Source organism: Parasteatoda tepidariorum, chromosome 2, assembly GCF_982258835.1.
Source record: "Parasteatoda tepidariorum strain Cologne lab strain chromosome 2, Ptep-v5.0, whole genome shotgun sequence".
NCBI lineage: Eukaryota > Metazoa > Arthropoda > Arachnida > Araneae > Theridiidae > Parasteatoda > Parasteatoda tepidariorum.
This window is the reverse complement of record NC_141756.1, coordinates 54,534,539-54,553,450: the sequence shown is the minus strand read 5'-3', so window position 1 is coordinate 54,553,450 and position 18,912 is coordinate 54,534,539. Positions and strand designations below refer to the sequence as shown.

Here is an 18,912-nt window from a genome sequence, read left to right as displayed (position 1 = left end):
GCTATCAGAAAACATAGCTTTAAAAAGAAAATTCGCATTTTCACAAGATTTGTAGGAATAATGTGAGCGTAACACCTTAAAAGTCCATAAAATTTCAGCCTTTGTAGTGAGGCTATTCAAATGAATTGCTCGATTCAAATTATAAACCGGCACAGTAACAACACTTAGCAGGCAATCTTTATACAGTTCATTTGCTAGCCAGGGACAAAAGAGATGGGAAGACGGAAGGGATGATTAATTATTTTCTCCGTATAAGAATCGTTTTTTATTTTTGTAAAAAATTTTTCAGGAGATAAAACTTAATTTTCAGGAGTTAAAACACCAATTTCAGGAGTTATAAGGGCCCTTAGAAAAAAAAAGCTAATTTCAGGAGTTTTTCAGGAATTTCAGGAGAAGTATGAACCCTGATAATAACTTTATTTACTGTGATTATCAAGAAAGACTGAAAAAACTTAATCACAAAAAATTATTGAAAATGGAGATCTAACACTTCATTTTAATAGTAGTGTGTGTTTTTTTTTATGATTCATGTTACTTTATACCTTGTTGATATTACAAATATTATTATTATTTTTTTATTTTAATTGTGTCATCATAGGGAAAGTTTTGCAAAGGGATAATTTTAAAAATTTTTTCGATATTAGTCAAAATTTTTCGGCGAGGGGGGATGTAACATAAAAAGCTTTTATTAATCTTTTTATGTTAGTTTCTTTGCTATAAAACAACTCCTACTTTATTACTAATTAATTATTCTATTTGAAATACTTTCTCACACTTTTAAAAGCCACATCCTGTTTCTAAATCTATTTTTGCCAAAGTATGCATACATTTAAATAAAGATCTTTTTTCCCCTTTTAAGCCGTGGGAATCACTCGAGCAAGTTCATTAACCAATTGTAAGTTCTGAGATTTCCCTCTTTTCCCTAAATAGAGACATTTTAGGATTTTTTTGCAAGATTTTCCCTACCAGAAAGACTGTTTGCTGATGGAGTAAACATCACTTCTTCGCTCTCACTCAACTAAGAATGTTCAAATAAAAGTTACTCTGATTTAATTAAAATCCTGTGTCTGTTTTCCTGCTCGGTCCGACTGCAACATTTTACATATATATATATGAATTATATAGTACGAAAATTTTTTTTTTACTCAACTTAGACTTTACAGAACGCAACAATTAATGTCTGCATCAATAATATTTTTATTACAAAATGTGCATCAAACTAAATGCTAAAAATGAGCAACATTAAAATGAGCTAAAAAAATGAGCAACAATTCAAGAAGAGCAACTGAGCAACAAAAAAAGAAATGAGCAACGTTTTGTTGCTCTTTCAAAATGTTAACAAACTTTTGATGAGCAACATTTTATATTTTACACCTAAAACTTTCTAAAATGCGAGAGTCAGAAGTGTAAGAAATTCTGCATCTATTAAGTCAACATAGAACTGTTAGCATAATTTTGCACAAATTTATTTGAGTACTAATTTGACGATTAATTATATGGATATAAAGAATACAAACAACATCAAAGCTACTAATAATAAAGAAATACTACTTTTGACACTACAATATTATATCTTTTATATTTACAATAAAATGTTTTAAATTTACTATTACTGTCTTTTCTTATGGCAAGAAAGATATAAACTATGTAAAAATAGAAAGAAATAATAAATAAATAAAAAAGATTAAAATCATACCTGACGTTCTATTCTTTCTGCTTTTTCTTTTGCAGTTTCTGGTTTTTCTTCAGGTTTTTTAATATTTTCTGCTATTTTTGGGGGCTTATATAATTTTCCAGTTTGAACAGTAGGCTTCTCTTCTAAAAATATAATTTATTTCTAACTCTCGAGATACAACAACAAAAGCAATTACAATAAAAGTAATAACAAAAGTAATAAAAACATTTGTTCATTACTGACCTCCAGAACCTGCATTAATGACAGTTCCTCTAACAAAAAGTTTGCCATGTTTTACTGGTTCATCAAATGATGCCAAAAATTCTTCATAGACTTCAGCTGCAGCTTTTTCTTCTTCCTATAAAAAAAAAAAAAATTTAAAATATTTTACCTTTTTTATTGCGTCGTACATGATAAAAAATGCAATTAAGTTGTGATGGAAGTTCATTAAAATTTAAATCACCATCTGTACAATGTCTTCAATCAAGAAACTATTGGTCATTAAAACTGCTATAATCATGATGCTGTGACATAAAATAATCCATAATTTGCAAATTTTATAGGGTCACTTGAGATAAAGTAGGTACATGGGGTAAAGTAGTATATGTTAAAAAATATATATTTTCTGCTCTTAAGTTCTTATAATTTATTTAATATTTTAAGAGACATTTACGGATTTCTGGCAGGCATTTTTATTTCAATTTTGGAGACTGATAAAAAAATTTTATGTTTACAAACTACCTATCTGTTTATGATTAACTCATAAAGTATGTTAGTTTAAACTGTAGATGAACTTTCTTTGAATATCTTTAAAAAGTGTCAAAAAACTATTAGATTAAGTTCAAACTGGTAGAGAGATATCTAAAGAACAGATTAACAAGAAAATTTAAGAATTAATTTTAAAATTCTATTTATTAAGAATTGTTTTCTGAGGCAGGGTAAAGTGGGTATATGGTTAGGCTCAGATAAGTGCTGTATGATAGGGGTATTTTTTTATTTTAATTTATTATTATTATTATTATTTTTTTAGTGTTTTAGCTCTCATAAGTTTCTAATGCTCTATATTTTATAATAAAACAGCTAAAAAATAATAAACTTGTTTGATACATGAACATGAACATAGTTATTTTAATGTTTAAAAAAAATTCCTTTAAATTTTATTTTTTTAAAGCGAAGAATGATAGAGGGAATAACAATAACATATTATACAATTAGAAAAATGAAAAAAATTGCATAATGGTACAACTTATTGAGCATATTTAAGATAAAGATGACTTTTCATGCAAGTTTCTGCTTTCTGTAATACAAAACAATTTCTTTAAAGTAACTAAATTCAATTTAGAGCGGCAGAGGAGATGGGAATTAATGTTGTAAAAACTTAGTACACGGAAAAATGTAAATCTGCAAATGATCAGATAACAAAGCTTACTGCAGATCATTTTGATTTTGAAAGAGTGCATGGTTTCATCTACCTTGGCTCCATCATTACCGATTTAGGAAGTAACTCCAAAGAAATACATGCAAAAATTCTTTAAGGAAACGAGTTATACTTTTTAAGCTGTTACTCTTTTGAAAAATCAGCTGCTTATAAAATCTTTAAAAATGTGACTTCATAAAACTATTATTAGACCAATTGTGACATATGGAAGTGGACAATCATCCTAAGGTCTTCCTAGGAAAAATCTAGGTCTTCATTTAATATAATTTGCGTAGCTCTCTGACTCACATTTTTTTCAACTGCCATTTTATAAGCAGAATGTTGTAGATTTCTTCAATTTTTTCACTAATTCTATTAATGTGCTCTTTTGTACTAATTGAGAGCGGACGACCAGTCCTGGGTCGATCTTTACAGCTATTAGTATCTAATTATCGATTTATAGTTTCATCTATTAATGTTCCATTAAACCCAAGAGGTTTTAATTACTTAAAGATTCTACCTGCAGAAAATTTGCAATCGAAAAGAAATAGCATAAAATTCACGATCCTTCTTTAAACTAATTCTAAATATTTAACTTTACACAACACAAAAATCGTCTGCACTTATAGAAAGTGTCACTCACAGAAGTAGTGAGAGAGTAATTGTTTTACTATACAATTAATTCTTATTTTTTAGAGAGTTACAGTATTTAGTAGCCACAATGTAGAGTTCAGCAATATATACTGCATTCAAAGTGAAACCTAATTTTGATAGCCATGTACATTAACTCTTTAATTTAATAATATGATAAAATTTTTTAAAGCATTTTTTTAAAAATATCATGATACATTTATTTAAGAGCATTGTTATTTCTAAAACAATATTTGTACATGTTTTTTAGTGAAATATAAACTAATTTCAGAACTACACCCACTTTACCCCAGGGTATATCAAAACATGTTCTTTTGAATGCATTATTGTAAGAAAATAATCAAACAAAATGGATAAGTTATGCTTCATATTTAATCTATATGAATCCAATGTATATAAAATGTATCAAAATTTACAGTTAAACAAATTTAATGGTTTGGTTAAGCAGCTTTCTTTTAAAAAAGCTAATTTTATACCCACTGTACCCTACCTGACCCTATAAGACTAATAGTAACCGACCTCACCCACTGTCACGTGAACTAAACACTACAAAACTACAGAAAGTAAAATCAAAACTAAAAAGATTGATAGCACATAGGAAAAATCCCAAAATCGAAAAGATGATAAAAATAAAACAGAATAAAAATTAAAAGTGCTTAAAACATCTAAGTGAATAAAATTAACCAACAATAAAAGCGTCGAAAATACAGGTAAAAACACATAAAAGGTCAGGTAAAATATCAAATGGTAAAAATATGAAAAATCACATTAAATACAAATAAGACTAAAATAAGATTAATACAATAATTAAAATAGTTGACTAAAAGTTCAAGTATCCCCCTTTCAAGGCTAAGTGCCTCTAAGATTAAAAATGTTCAAAGGTAAACCTTAGTTTCTCTAAAAAGGAGAAACACTCAAAGATAACACCAGGTAAGACAGAGGGTGCTGAAGTTCACCAAGGTCAAGATTCAAGGTAAAATACTAAAAGCAAATATTAAAACCAGTAAACCAAAAGTTTAAAAAATAAAACCAGATAAAATTAGTCAGGTGTACTCTCAGGGGCAAGCAGATCATCAAAATACTTGACCCTATAAATGATATGTTATAAAAACCAGTGTATGTAATGCAATACAAAACATGCAAGAGTAACACTTTTTAATGTCTGCTAAACAAAACAGAGTAATTTTTTTTAACTTAGTGTAGCAGTTATAATATAAGGAATGACATCTGACAGCATTAACAAAGTTTCCAATATTCAATCGGCCTTGAATTTATAACTGAAGCAGTCATTACCCCAAATAAGTTTTATTTAAGTTTTTGTCACAAGAAATAATTGACTATTTAGAAAAATATATTTTATTTAAATGCAATATGCATAAGATATGTACTTACAGAGCATTTAAGTTTGGGAACTTTAGATTTGTCTACTTCTGGTGGTTTAGGACCTTTAACTCCTACAGGATATATATTAAAAGATTTCATCTTCTGATTCTAAAAAGAAAGAGATTGACATCTTTCAGTGGACTATAAATAAATGATTAAAAAAACAATGCAAAATGTTTAGCTTTAAATTGATCCATATTAATTTAGTGTGAAACATAATTAAATACAATATTTTAGATAATAATGGCTACAGGGTCCATAGCCAGATTTGTCAACAAAAAATAAGCACTCAAAAAATATTCGATTATTTTCATCTCTGTAGCCCATAAGAATTTTTTTTTTTAAAAAAAGGAAAGTACTTTTTTTTTTAACCTTACTTATACAAAGAAAAAAAAAATTCCTTTGAAGTCTAAGTCAAAATTTGTTTCGGAATACTTATTTTTATTCATAGAAGAGTTAGGATGCCTATCGTAACTTTTAGTACTTTTCGTATCAGAATATATGATCTTTTTTTAAGAAAAAAAATTCTTTGAAGTCTATGTTAAAATTTGTTTCAGAATACTTATTTTTACTCATAGAAGAGTTTGGATGCCTATCATAACTTTTAGTACTTTTCGTATCAGAATACTTATTTTTACTCATAGAAGAGTTTGGATGCCTATCATAACTTTTAGTACTTTTCGTATCAGAATACTTATTTTTACTCATAGAAAGAAGAGTTTGGATGCCTATCATAACTTTTAGTACTTTTCGTATCAGAATATATGATCTTTTTTTTAGAAAAAATATTCCTTTGAAGTCTATGTTAAAATTTTTTTCAGAATACTTATTTTTACTCATAGAAGAGTTTGGATGCCTATCATAACTTTTAGTACTTTTCATATCAGAATATATGATCTTTTTTTTAGAAAAAATATTCCTTTGAAGTCTATGTTAAAATTTGTTTCAGAATACTTATTTTTACTCATAGAAGAGTTTGGATGCCTATCATAACTTTTAGTACTTTTCATATCAGAATATATGATCTTTTTTTTAGAAAAAATATTCCTTTGAAGTCTATGTTAAAATTTGTTTCAGAATACTTATAATTACTCATAGAAGAGTTTGGATGCCTATCATAACTTTTAGTACTTCTCGTATTAGAATATATGATCTTCTCGCACACAAAATCATCCTCACTACCACTCATTTAGTTACTGATTGCTAATAGTGAAAAGTTTGTATACCATATTTCACAATACCATTTGCATGCAGTCTTAGCTTTGGGAAACTTTTTGAAGAAAAAATCCACTTTCCATTTACAATTGGAAATAGTACAAGGTATCTTTCTAACATACAAAACATATTAATATATTTTGTAAATTATTAGCAAATTTACAGAGTAAAATTATTTCTATACAATAAGACCAAATTTGGTTCACTTATATTTACAATCTAAATATATTATAATCATAAATAAATTAACAAAAACATAAGCTACACTTCAAAAATACTTTCTCAGCATGTAAAACAACATAAATATAGAACTTGATATATAAGTGCGCAACTACACAACAATAGTACAGACAAATCAAATTTTTACTTTAGAGGAAGAATCATTTCCTTTCGATTCAGCCATTTTTAACTTTCAAATCTATGTTCCGGAAAACCCTGGACAAAAATAAAAAAATTAAAATTAATACACATTTTTCTTAGGGAAAATATGTTTTACAAATTCATATTGATTCTTTGTTATGACATAAATGAAATAGAAATATGACAAAAATCTAACTTTATATCAAAATTGCAATTGTATGAAAGTTCACAAGGCTTATACTAAAAATTAAGAATATCAAACAGTTTGCTTTGAGCATGTAAGATTTAAAGATTGGGCACCTCTGACGAGCAAGGCACGTCGACCAGAGGTCTATTGTACCCGAACCCCATGATTACCATGAAAGCCCTATAGCGAGATGAAATTTAACAGACACCTTACAGGAACGTCTTGCAGTTCCCAGGCGTTTTGAGCATGTAAAGATTTTGGGCAAACTTTTCTAATCATGCATAGTAACGTCATTCAATATTAAAGTTAATAACCATCCATCTATTCCATGTATAGAGGTAGCAAAAGATTTTCAAATTAATATGTGTCATTGATGCTTAATAAAATATGGTAATAGGGACTTAATGGGAACTATTCTATTAATTAATTAAGCACAGCTGTCATTAATAATGATTTGGTTATTTTTATGGCCCCCGAAAATGGAAGAGTACCAAAACTGGTTTATTGTGCCGATAAGCATCAACATTAAAAAGTTAATAGGTAAGATACAACACATCATTAAAAAAAAGAAGACATTCATAAATCCCAGTATGGGATAAACAGATATCCATAATATAAATAAATGTGTGAATGCTGTTTGTGGAAAATTTATCACTATCATGGAATTTTTTTAATTATTACTCTTTATAGAGAGTATGAAGTAACTAACTATAAGGTAAAACACGGTAAGTCAATAACTAATAGTAAAAGCTACTAAAATTTAAAAAAAAAATTATGCTGGTATTTATGAGAGTCAAAATAGTTTTATAAAAGTAAGATACGTTTAAAAGAAGAAAAAAAATCTGTGATTTTCAAACAAATTTCATGAAATTTAGATGACAGCAAAAGGGTTTGAACTTTAAGAGTCAAGAAATTACTTGCAAACAGTTTTTTAATTGAGATTTTGTGTTTACAGAAAATTTTTCATTTTTTCATAATATCAAAATAATGTTAAGGAATTTTAATTATCATACAGTGGCCTTTGGTAGGATGAGTATCAAAAACAGGTAATAATTGGCAAGAAACTTATTTAAGTTATTGATTAATAATCAAAACCCTAAACTTATTGCCGGCTAATACAAAAAAAAAAAAAAAAATCAACCATCAGAGATCAGGCTATTTTAGATACATTCATTTATATAGAAACAAATGCATAACTATTTAAACATAAATTTCATGAAAAATAAAATCAAATTTAAATAAAGTAGCATTTTTACAACTTGTTAAACTTTTCCACAATCCTATTAAATAACATGAAAGAATTTTTAAATCATAATATTTTGTTTTCTTTCCTAAAAATAATTTTTAAAAATTAATAATTAAATTGAGCTTAGCACTTTGTTTTTTAATCAATTTTGATATCATTAATATTAGAATTCATTCTTATTGCCGTAAAAGTTTTGTGATAAAGTGCTTGAAGTTGTAAAAATTGTTGTCTTGCAAAATGTATCCAAATTGATAAAAACATAGTCTAAACATCTAAAGTCCCTTGAAAATGTAAAACAAATTTGAAATTTTAACATTAAACAAGTTTTTAGAAATTATTTGTCAAAAACTTTGAATCAAGAGAGGTTAATTTTAAGCTTAACTATTCACAATATTTTAATTTCGGGGATATTTATGTATCGGTATCTGTTTTTTCTCTACAACCTTCACCAAGGTACTAAATAGTCTTTTGATAAAAAAAAAAAAAAAATATGTTGTGGTTTTCCAATGGTCGGCTATGAGTTAAACTTTTCAAGATTCTCCTCCTTTCTCCTTTTGCGATTTTTTTTTTCAGTTCGTCATTGGCCGCTGCTCGGAATTCGCCAAAACTTAGCAATTACTTTGGGGTAGGTACCTATACAAAATTCTTTTCTTAATTTTGGTAGTTGAAAAATTCAAACACCCTTTAAAAGTTTTTTGAGAGTTAAATATTTTTAACAAAATAAATTTGTATAAAGTTAGTTTGACTACATGCGTATGATGAAATACTATAGCTTTAGCATACAATCATTTATTTTTACTTTATAATTATTTTAATAAATAAATATCTATAAACACAAATTTTTTTTCATAGAGAGAAAAATCAACAGCACAAAATAAGGTTATATTTTCAATATGAAACTAAGGTTTAAAGGTTTGCAATAAACTTTCGTTAATTAATATATAACCACCAATTAGAAAACACTTGCAACTTATTTTGTACTAATAACATTATGTAATTTCAGCCTTTATAATAAAATTCACAAAGCCATGAATTTCTTAAATTAGGGTGCAGAGGTTATTTTAGCCTATTTAAGAATAAATTTTTCACGCCAAATTAGGTAAAAAATAGTTTTAAGCTTCTGATCCAAACTAATTATTTAAAAACTTAAAGGAAATAATTTTATGAACAAATTTTCAGGGTGTTAACTTTGAATTTATATTAGTCGATTTTTGAAAAATTGTTGACATCAGCAACAGGGAGAAATTACGTTACAAAAAGCACAAAATGAAGTCTTAAAGAAATAAAAGGTAAATGTTTACTACTAAAATAAAATAAAAAATCGCACACATAAATAAAATTAAAGCATACTACAAATAAGCCGTGTGATTACTGTGTGAGAACAGTAAAGCTGTTTTTTTCCACAAAAGCAGGCATTAAAAAAGTGTGTCAAACATATATAAGATGATTAGAAATCACTGTTAATTAATTTTACTGGATACGTTATTGAATAAACAAACCTTTTTACAAGTCAAACTCTTTTCATATTAGCTAACTATATTTCACATAATTTGTAAAAAAACTTAACAAAACAATAACAATCTCGAAATGTATGAGTTGCCATCTGATTATCTAAAAGAGTACACATATCGTCAGTAGCCAAGTGACTAACGAGCATCATAAATAATGAATGATATAGTAAAAAAATACTTCAACTTTTTTTTAGCAATCTAAATTTAAAGCAAAATTAAGCTGTTGTTGTAGTATAGTTCATTTACGTCGCACTAGAGTTTCACAATGGGCTATTGGTGACGGTCTGGGAAACATCCCTGAGCGTTGATCCGAAAACATGCCATCATAATTTTGATCCTCTGAAGAGGAGATGGCACCCCCGCTTCGGTAGCACGACAACCTGTATGCGAAGTCGAGCTCTTTGCGGTAGAACAGTTTAACGAGGACCAATACCGCACACCCTTGGTCCCTACGCAGACTGATCCAAGTGGTCACTGACCGCAGCCAGTAATGCTTGACTTCGGTGATCTGCTGGGAACCGTGCCTTAACGATCTCTCCACTGCGGGAGGAGCGAAATTAAAATCGCTTAAAATTAAAGCAAAAATTTAATTAAAAAAATTATATTGACAAAATAAGCAAAAAGTAAAATTTTACATTAAGGTGTCCAAAGTGTGGACTGCTCTCTTGACCATACCATTGGTACTATTTTTCCTAGCCTTCAGCTACCCCATATGTTTTGGGGGACAGAAATATTTATCTGTCAAAAGAGAAGTATCTCTTTTAGTTACCGTTACAGTGGTCACTTGTGACTAAGCCACGGCGGTGGAGTGGCGTCGTCCACGTCATATACAACCACAAACCCGTTTGCAGGGCGGGTTTGTGCTCACACTGAGAGAGAGAAAGTTACATCTATACCTACTGTGTTATTCGAACCCACGACCACTGGCTCTGTAGTCCAGTACAGTAACACCACTAAACCAGTGATCAGCTATGTATATATATATTATACAATATATCAAAAAGATATAAATAAAAATTTTTGCTATTTGCTACGTTTAAATAACGAAAACTGACACTTTTTACTATATTTTTTATATCTTTTTGCTTATATATATAGATTTAGGTCTGAAATTTTTTTTTATTCACCAATGAGTGTTGTGTATATAATTGTCTAATTTAGTTGTATTTTTATTCTTTAAAATTTGAATGATCCAGTCATATTTAGGATGTCTGTCAAAGTATTCATATTTTTTTCTTTCACATTTTATTAATATTTATAGATAATTCACAAGGCCATTCGCATTCAATCCTATTGCCCTAAGTATACATATGTAGGTTTAAAAAATTGGCAATTTCATACAGTGGAAGTTCTCCCTAGTTCTGAATTGTAATATCTATATAATCGATTAAAAGTTATTTTGATTTCCAATTTATGTTATCCGTCTTTTCCAAAATAAATGTGTAAGCTCATAGCTAGAAAATTTTGTATTTTATTTTCAGCTTATTGTATATTTTGTTTAAAGATAAGTTATCTAAAAAAATAAATATTACTTTAATTTTTTTAACGAGTTAAATTTTCATTGCAACTTTTTTTTCACGCTAACGTATTCTTTGTTAATTTCAGATGGGAAGTTCGTTACAAATTAATCGTTTCCTTAAAAAACTAATATTTAACAATAAAACTACAAGTACTAACATATCACCCTATAATATCAGTAAATCAAAAATACTGTAAAATCTAAGAAAAAAAATCCTCTGATCTAACATGCATTTTTGGAAACTTACAAGTTTTATTAAAAAAAAAAAAAAAGCCTAAATTTGAAAATGCAATTTAAATTGTTCATGACTACATGGATAATTTTCTGTTCGAATTTGTTCAAAGTAGTTTGTTTCATAAAACTTATGTAATTGATTATTTATTTAAAAATTCAGTAATCTGTTAATAAACATTCTCAAGAAAAAAATTATTAGGATTATTTTCTGAATTATAATTAACTTAGTTTATTAGTTATGAAAAAATGACATGACAGAAAGGGCTTGCAATTTGCTGCTCGGGCAGATCATTTTCAAGATATTTGGATATTGACCGATAGTCGTGCCTCAATCCAGCATATCTCTAATTGGGATATTATCGGAGATCAGACCAGCCTTGATATTTTAGACCTATTTGACAGGCTTTCATCCAACCATTCTATACACTTTCAGTGGATTCCCTCACATGTTGGAGTTGATGGGAATGAGAGGGCTGACTTCCAAGGCCAAATCCGCTGCCGAAGAAGACACTGATCATTGTGGGAAGCTTACCTTTAGTGAAATTTCTTCCCTGGCAAAAATGAAATTAAACAAGACCATAAGAACTCCTCCCAACCACTCTTGGTATTTTGCAAAAAAAAAAAAAAAAAAAAAAAAAACGGGTGAATTTTTCAATCTTAGATCGAGAGCCTTTTCAGGCTTCTTGAGTGGACACACTATAATCCTATCTTTCAAATGGGTTCAAAAAACCTATCCTGAATGCCATTGGTGCTCGACAGACATGGCCTCCTCTGAGCATATTCTGACTTGTTTGGGGTTCGGTAAAGATGAGGTCCTAAGAGACTCCAGTCTTTTTATGGACTTCCTGGAGGTGTTCGGATTCATGGGAGTCCGAGATTAGCAACAACAACAAAAATGACATGTATTAAAGATATCGGCTGATAAGTATCTTTAGCATACTATATAAAAATTTTGAGTATTCATAATTAAGAGCATTTGATAAGAAAATTAGTATGCTATTTGCAATGGTGAATACAATATGGGATTTATAATACAATACAGTATATATTTTATTATAATTAAAAAATTTATTAGAATTTTAAAATAAAGCCTACTAATTTTTTGTGTTAAACATCGAGAGAAACTCCGTTTTTAGAAAAATTTCAAAACATATTCATTCCATTAATTTTTATTTCCAATTTTTTCGTTTATTATTATCACTTTAGGTAACCCAAAGGTGAGCAGTGCTCTTAAGGTAGACCACCTCCTAAAAAAAGAATCAATATTATTTTTAATCACTATATAGTGCTACTGCATTTTAAATAATCCATAAACAGAGCAAGTGGCCGAATTTGAATTGTTTAGTATAATCAGGGATGATTCTGAGTCCAACTTAAAAATCATGAAAATTTCTTGAGTAAAATCATTAATAACGCATTTAAAAAATTAAATGTCCTTATAAATTTAGATCATTGATATTTTCAAAAGAGATTGAGTTCTTTTTCAAAAGTTTCATAAATTATACAATCTAAGACGTTCAAATGTGATTAACAAAATTTATGTCAAGTAATCATTTAAAAAACCGGCATAATATTCAGTACAGTAGTATTTCTGTAACATAAATATAAGATTTATAAAATGATGAAGACTTAGAAAAAGTTGAGATTTAAGTACAAGGAATTGATTTTATGAAGCAAATATTACTTTATCTATATGCTTCATAACTGCAATTAAATCGAATTTACTTCAAAACATTCATTAAATAAAAGATGTTACATGATATTTTAATTAAAGGCTGCTATTTAAGTTTATTATTATTAAAAAACATTAGCAACAACTCAGGATTCTAATGCTGAGAGAATAAAAGACAATTTATAACCAATAACCAACATTAAAACTTCTACTAAGATGTGTTTACAAGAATGCATTTTAATTTTAATCCACAACTTTTCAATATTGGAACTTATTTTACAGGCATTACATAAGTGTAAAAACAGAAAAACTGCATTTTAAAATATTTTGAAAATAAAAAAAACATTTCAGCTTCATTAAATTGTGTTAAGTCTAATGACATTTCTGCGAAAGTTTTTACTTATAATGGAAGCAAGATTTTCCTCAGTGAGAAATGGTCTATGTTCAGTCAGTCACTTTTTACATATGCTGCAAAAATAAATGCACCAGTATGAATTAGAAAGTTTCTTTTGACATGTGCAACAAGAATTAGGTTTCTCATCTGGGTCAATGAAACAATGATTAGTTCGATTAGCTCTTGTTAAGAAAGACTTATTACAGATGCTACAAGAATATGGTTTCTCAACCACTATGAACAAGAGTGTAAATATTCAGATCACTATTATTTAAAAAAAAAACTACTTCATCACATACTTCAAAGACATGCTGTGTCGCTAGTAGGAACAACACTGTATTTAGTCAGATGACATTTCTGAGAAAAAATCTTATTACGTTATGGTACAACAACAAAGCTTCTCACCAGTGCAAACACAAACATCAATGTTATAAGAATGCAGGTTTTAACCAGGATGAATAAAACTATGATAAGTTGGATGCGTTTTAAGTAAAAAAAAAGACTTTTTTTATACAAGTATATGGCTACTACACAGTATGAACATGAATGTGACGAGTTAGGTAATCCTTTCTTGAAAAAGTCTTATTACATGAAAAAGGTTTTTCACCAGTATGAACACAAATGTTCTTATTTAAAAGAACCATTTGTGAAAACTTTTATAACATATACTACAAGAATTAAGTTTATTCCCCAGCATGAACATGACTGTGTCTAGTCAGTAGACGTCTCTTTGAAAAACCCTTATTACATATACTACAAGAATAAGGTTTTTCACCAGTATGAACACGACTATGTTGAGTCAAATTAGATTTAGTTGAAAATTTCTTATTACATTTACTACAAGAATAAGGTTTCTCACCAGTATGAACACGACTATGTTGAGTCAAATTAAATTTGAATGAAAATGACGCATAACATATACTACAAGAAAAAGGCTTCTCACTTGTATGAACACGACTATGTTGATTCAAATTACTTTTTACTGAAAATCTCTTATAACATATACTACAAGAATAAGGCTTCTCACCTGTATGAACACGATAATGTTCAGCCAGTATATTTCCAGATGAAAAACTTTTATTACATATACTACAAGAAAAAGGCTTCTCACCAGTATGAACACGACTATGTTGAGTCAAATGACCTCTTCGAAAAAAACTCTTATCACATATACTACAAGAATAAGGTTTCTCATCAGTATGAAGACGACCATGTTGAGCCAAATTAAATTTATCTGAAAATCTTTTATTACATATAGTACATGAATAAAGCTTTTCACCTGTATGACCATAGCTGTGCCTAGTCAGTTGAATTGTTCGTGAAAAACTCTTATTACATATATTACAAGAATAAGGCTTCTCACCCATATTAACAAGATTGTGCTTAGTGAGATCTCTTTTGTGAAAAACTCTTATTATACTCTTCTTATGCTACAAGAATAGGATTTCTCATCAGTATGAAATTTGCAGTGTTCAGTGAGACTACTTCTTTTTGAAAAAATATAGTTACATATATTACAAGAATAAGGTTATCTTACAGTATGTAAAACACTTTTACAGTATATGTTTACTTTTCTGAGAAACAATTTCATCATAAGTGCAGATAAATTGTATGTAGTTGAGTAGAATAACAATCATAAATATGCTGCAAAAAATGAAGACATATATCCACTTTGCAATGATATTAAAAATAGAAATGCATAAATATAAGAAAAAAATACAGATTTTTTATTCAAAATAAAATTTTTGCTTTTTCCTTTTTATTTGAAACAAATAGCTATAACTAGATAATAGAAAAATAATTAGCCATTAATTAAAATGAATGCAATAATTCAGAATAATTTTCACTACAAAAGTAAGTCATTTAATAGTATAAAGTGGCCTTCAACAGCACATAATTCAAAATTATAATGTTGTATCAAATAATTTACTTTGACTAAATTTTTTAAATAAGCAAAATAAAATTGTGTAGAAATATGATCACTTTATAACATGAATATGATTTATTAATAGGTTCTGTGAAAGGATCAATTTAAATTATACTGAGATGAAATTTTTTCCCCCCACAAATTTTAACAATATTTCTATTTTACCATAAATACAAAACTAAATTAAATTATTTTACTTTATATTTTTTTTACACAAAAAACTGCAGAAACAACCTCTTTATCTAGGAAATTCTTTTAAATTTAATAAACTATGAATGAATGCATTCTTAGACATACTGCAAAATGAATGCTATTTGTTATTACAAAAACTTGTTACAAAAATAAACAGTAATGCTATTTACTATTATGAATATGAAAATATCAAATTAGATTTCGTCTACAATTTATTTCATATGCCCATCGCAAAAATATGGTACACAATATATATTTTTAAGTCAGACAATATATTTTTATTTTCACTGACTTAAAAGATTTTGACATTACAAATATATATATACATTAAAAAAACTAAATTGCTAATTTTTGTATCAATGTTTCATCATACACGATAAATGCATGCTTTCATAAATTAACATAAATATGAGAGGGTCAAAAAAATTTAATTTTATCTAACAATTTTAAATTTTACAAACTGCATATAAAATACATTTTCTCAGTGTCAAGAAAATCACAATCTCAATTACTTGTATATAAATATCAAATTACATGTGCTTTATGAACGCAAGAGACAGTTTAATTACTTGCAATTACAATCTATTTTACAGTTTAATAATGCACTACACGGAAAAGTTCGTATAAAGTGTTAGATAATTACGAATTTCATTCATCATGCTTGCTTAAATAAATTATTCCTATATTGCAAACATAAAAAATTTAAATGAAATCACTTGTTATTGCATACTTTTTACAGAACTATCATCAATTACACTTGTAAACTTTTAAGCATAGTGCAAACATTAAATTTCTACGAAAACATTTCTCTCTTAGAACATCATTGCAACTGTGTGTCACACTTGGCGGAGATACTTTTTACCGTTAGTGTCGCTACAAAGAATGTTATTGTCCACACAAAAAGATATTGCCTTCAATAATAATATCTCTTTCTGCCAGTAATCTATCTTAAACGAATCGAACAGAAAACACGCTTTTTTTTCAATATTTAGGCACGCACAACAGGAATTTTATTTACTGTCAGTACAAAGAAAATGTTATTTTATCATTCCATCGATTTTTGTTTTCAGTATAACGAAGATAATATCATATGAATACTATTTGCATGGAAATAGTTTTATTACATCCTGTCCCCAAGTACGGATAAATCTTCTAAATCCAAATGTCACATTAAGTGAAATACAAATCAAAAACAATTTTCTTTACACATATTTAGTTGCGAAAGTCTTCTTCAGTTTATGCAAGATAGTATTGTTTAAATTAGTTTATAGTTAGACTTATTTAAATTCTAACAGTAACCATGACAGTAACATTTGTTTTATTGTGGGTGGTGAGGGATGTATAAGACTGCGACGAGCTCTCTGCGTTAGCTTATAGCTTTGCATTTCCATTATTATAGTTTAGGGTGGAGGCTTGATAGATAGCTGGAGGTTGTTGCAGTAAGTCAGAAGCGGTTTGTTGTTGTTGTCATCGCAACACTCGAAGATGGACGCTCGAACGATGGGGAGAGACCGGTTTCATGCCTTTGGCCCTTCTCCCTTCCTTCTCCCCCTCTTTTCAGTTGTATGCGAATGTACTGCAATATTTTCCCTTTTCTTAATATTTTTCATTTTTATTTGTTGTTGTTAATTTACGTCGCACTAGAGCTGCACAATGGGCTATTGGCGACGGTCTGGGAAACATCCCGGAGGATGATCTGAAGACATGCCATCACAATTTTGATCCTCTGTGGAGGGGATGGCACCCCCACTTCGGCAGCCCGACGACCTGCGCGCGAAGTCGAGCATTTTACGGTAGCACAGTTTAACGAGGACCAATACCGCACACCCTCGGTCCCTACGCAGACTGATCCAAGTGGTCACCCACCCGCACACTGACCGCAGCCAGTGATGCTTGACTTCGGTGATCTGCTGGGAACCGTGTCTTAACGATCAGTCCTCTGCGGGACTATTTTTATTTAATAAAAATATTTTTTGAAATTTCCGTGATGCTTTTCTTTAGAACAATGTTTAATGTAGTTTTCTAACTTAAAAGATTTTAATCTACATGAAAATCAGGAGAGAAACTAGTGTACTTCCTTCCTCTATGACTTTCCACAGGCTAATGGGGAAAGCATGAGAAGTGTTGCCATAGGTAGAGAGTTCTGTTCTACGCCGTCCCGCAGTGGACTGATCGTTAAGACACGGCTCCCAGCAGATCACCGAAGTCAAGCATCACTGTCTACGGTCAGTGTGCGGGGGGGGGGTGACCACTTGGATCAGTCTGCATAGGGACCGAGGGTGTGCGGTATTGGTCCTCGTTAAACTGTGCTACCGTAAAGTGCTCGACTTCGCGCGCAGGTCGTCGGGCTACCGAAGCGGGGGTGCCATCCCCTCCGCAGAGGATTAAAATTGTGATGACATGTCTTCAGATCATCCTCCGGGATGTTTCCTAGACCGTCGCCAATAGTCCATTGCGCAGCTCTAGTGTGACGTAAATTAACAACAACAACAATCTGCTCTACGCCACCTGCAGCCCATTTCGATTGCCAATTTGAGTTTGGTTCGAGGATTAAAAGACAAGTTCACGATATCGGTATATGTTGAATTCAGAAGCGATGAGGACTGGTGAAGCTCTTTCCGGGGGTTCAGGAATGAGGGACATTCCAGTAGGAAGTATTTGTTTGTGTCGATACCTCCACAGTACGGCAGTTTGGGTTTTATATCAATTTACACTTGTGTAAAAATAGCATTTGTTGGAAGAGATTTCGGGAGCTGATTAGTGGACGGTGATCTTGAGATCCATCAAGATGAGGGAAGGAACGGAAGTATTTGCAATCCTTCCTTCCACAGAGTTCTTTATTGAGCTGTTCGTTAAGGAAAGCTTGGCGAGATGGGAAATGAAATTAAGGATGAGATGAGAAATGAAATTTTGGTTTAGTGCTTGTTTCACACGCTGGTCTACGTGTTCGTTTTCTTTTATTCCAGTGTGAGTTGGAGCTCAAATAAATGAGAGAGAACTCATTGTCTGACTTGATTTTATAATTTGATCAAGAAGAAGAGATTCTTGGAGATTTCCGGATGCCGTTTCCGGTTGTCCGTTAGACATATACTGTGGTCGTTGCTAGGATAACATGAGATGGTGTACCCTTTGGAGGTATATAATCCCCCGCCAATTTTGTCTGATTGTTTGGATCTATTTGTTACCTGAACAATGCAGTTTGAGAGATTCTGGAGGTGAAACTCTTCAAACAGCGCTCGAACCTGTAGCGGGAGTAAATTTTTGGTTTGGAATGGTAAATTGTCAAGATAAACTGAAACTTTTGAAGGGATTTGAGTTGGAGAGTGATA

The 18,912-nt window shown here is 29.8% G+C and overlaps 2 protein-coding genes across 3 annotated transcripts in view; both read right to left on the bottom strand.

The window, feature by feature from the left end:
• The window catches only part of LOC107437920 (U2 snRNP-associated SURP motif-containing protein), a 39,958-nt gene extending 30,196 nt beyond the window's left edge, over positions 1-9,762 (bottom strand). Inside the window, exons 1-5 of one of the 2 annotated variants that reach the window (XM_016050066.3) lie at positions 9,634-9,762; positions 6,709-6,776; positions 5,136-5,234; positions 1,919-2,033; positions 1,697-1,818 (exon numbers count right to left, since the gene is read on the bottom strand). In XM_016050066.3, the coding sequence (XP_015905552.1) occupies positions 1,697-1,818; positions 1,919-2,033; positions 5,136-5,234; positions 6,709-6,744 (372 nt within the window). In that variant the 5' untranslated portion in view covers positions 6,745-6,776; positions 9,634-9,762. Of the gene's footprint in view, positions 1-1,696; positions 1,819-1,918; positions 2,034-5,135; positions 5,235-6,708; positions 6,777-9,484 lie in introns of both variants that reach the window. The other variant, XM_043038719.2, reaches the window with a different exon arrangement.
• A 3,525-nt stretch (positions 9,763-13,287) lies between these two features.
• Positions 13,288-17,077, bottom strand: LOC110283126 (uncharacterized). Its single transcript, XM_071177556.2, has 2 exons — positions 14,018-17,077; positions 13,288-13,861 (listed from the first exon to the last, which is right to left on the bottom strand). The coding sequence occupies exon 1, from the start codon at positions 14,829-14,831 to the stop codon at positions 14,148-14,150; it is 684 nt and encodes a 227-aa protein (XP_071033657.1). The 5' UTR covers positions 14,832-17,077; the 3' UTR covers positions 13,288-13,861; positions 14,018-14,147.
• Between the last annotated feature and the right edge of the window lie 1,835 nt (positions 17,078-18,912).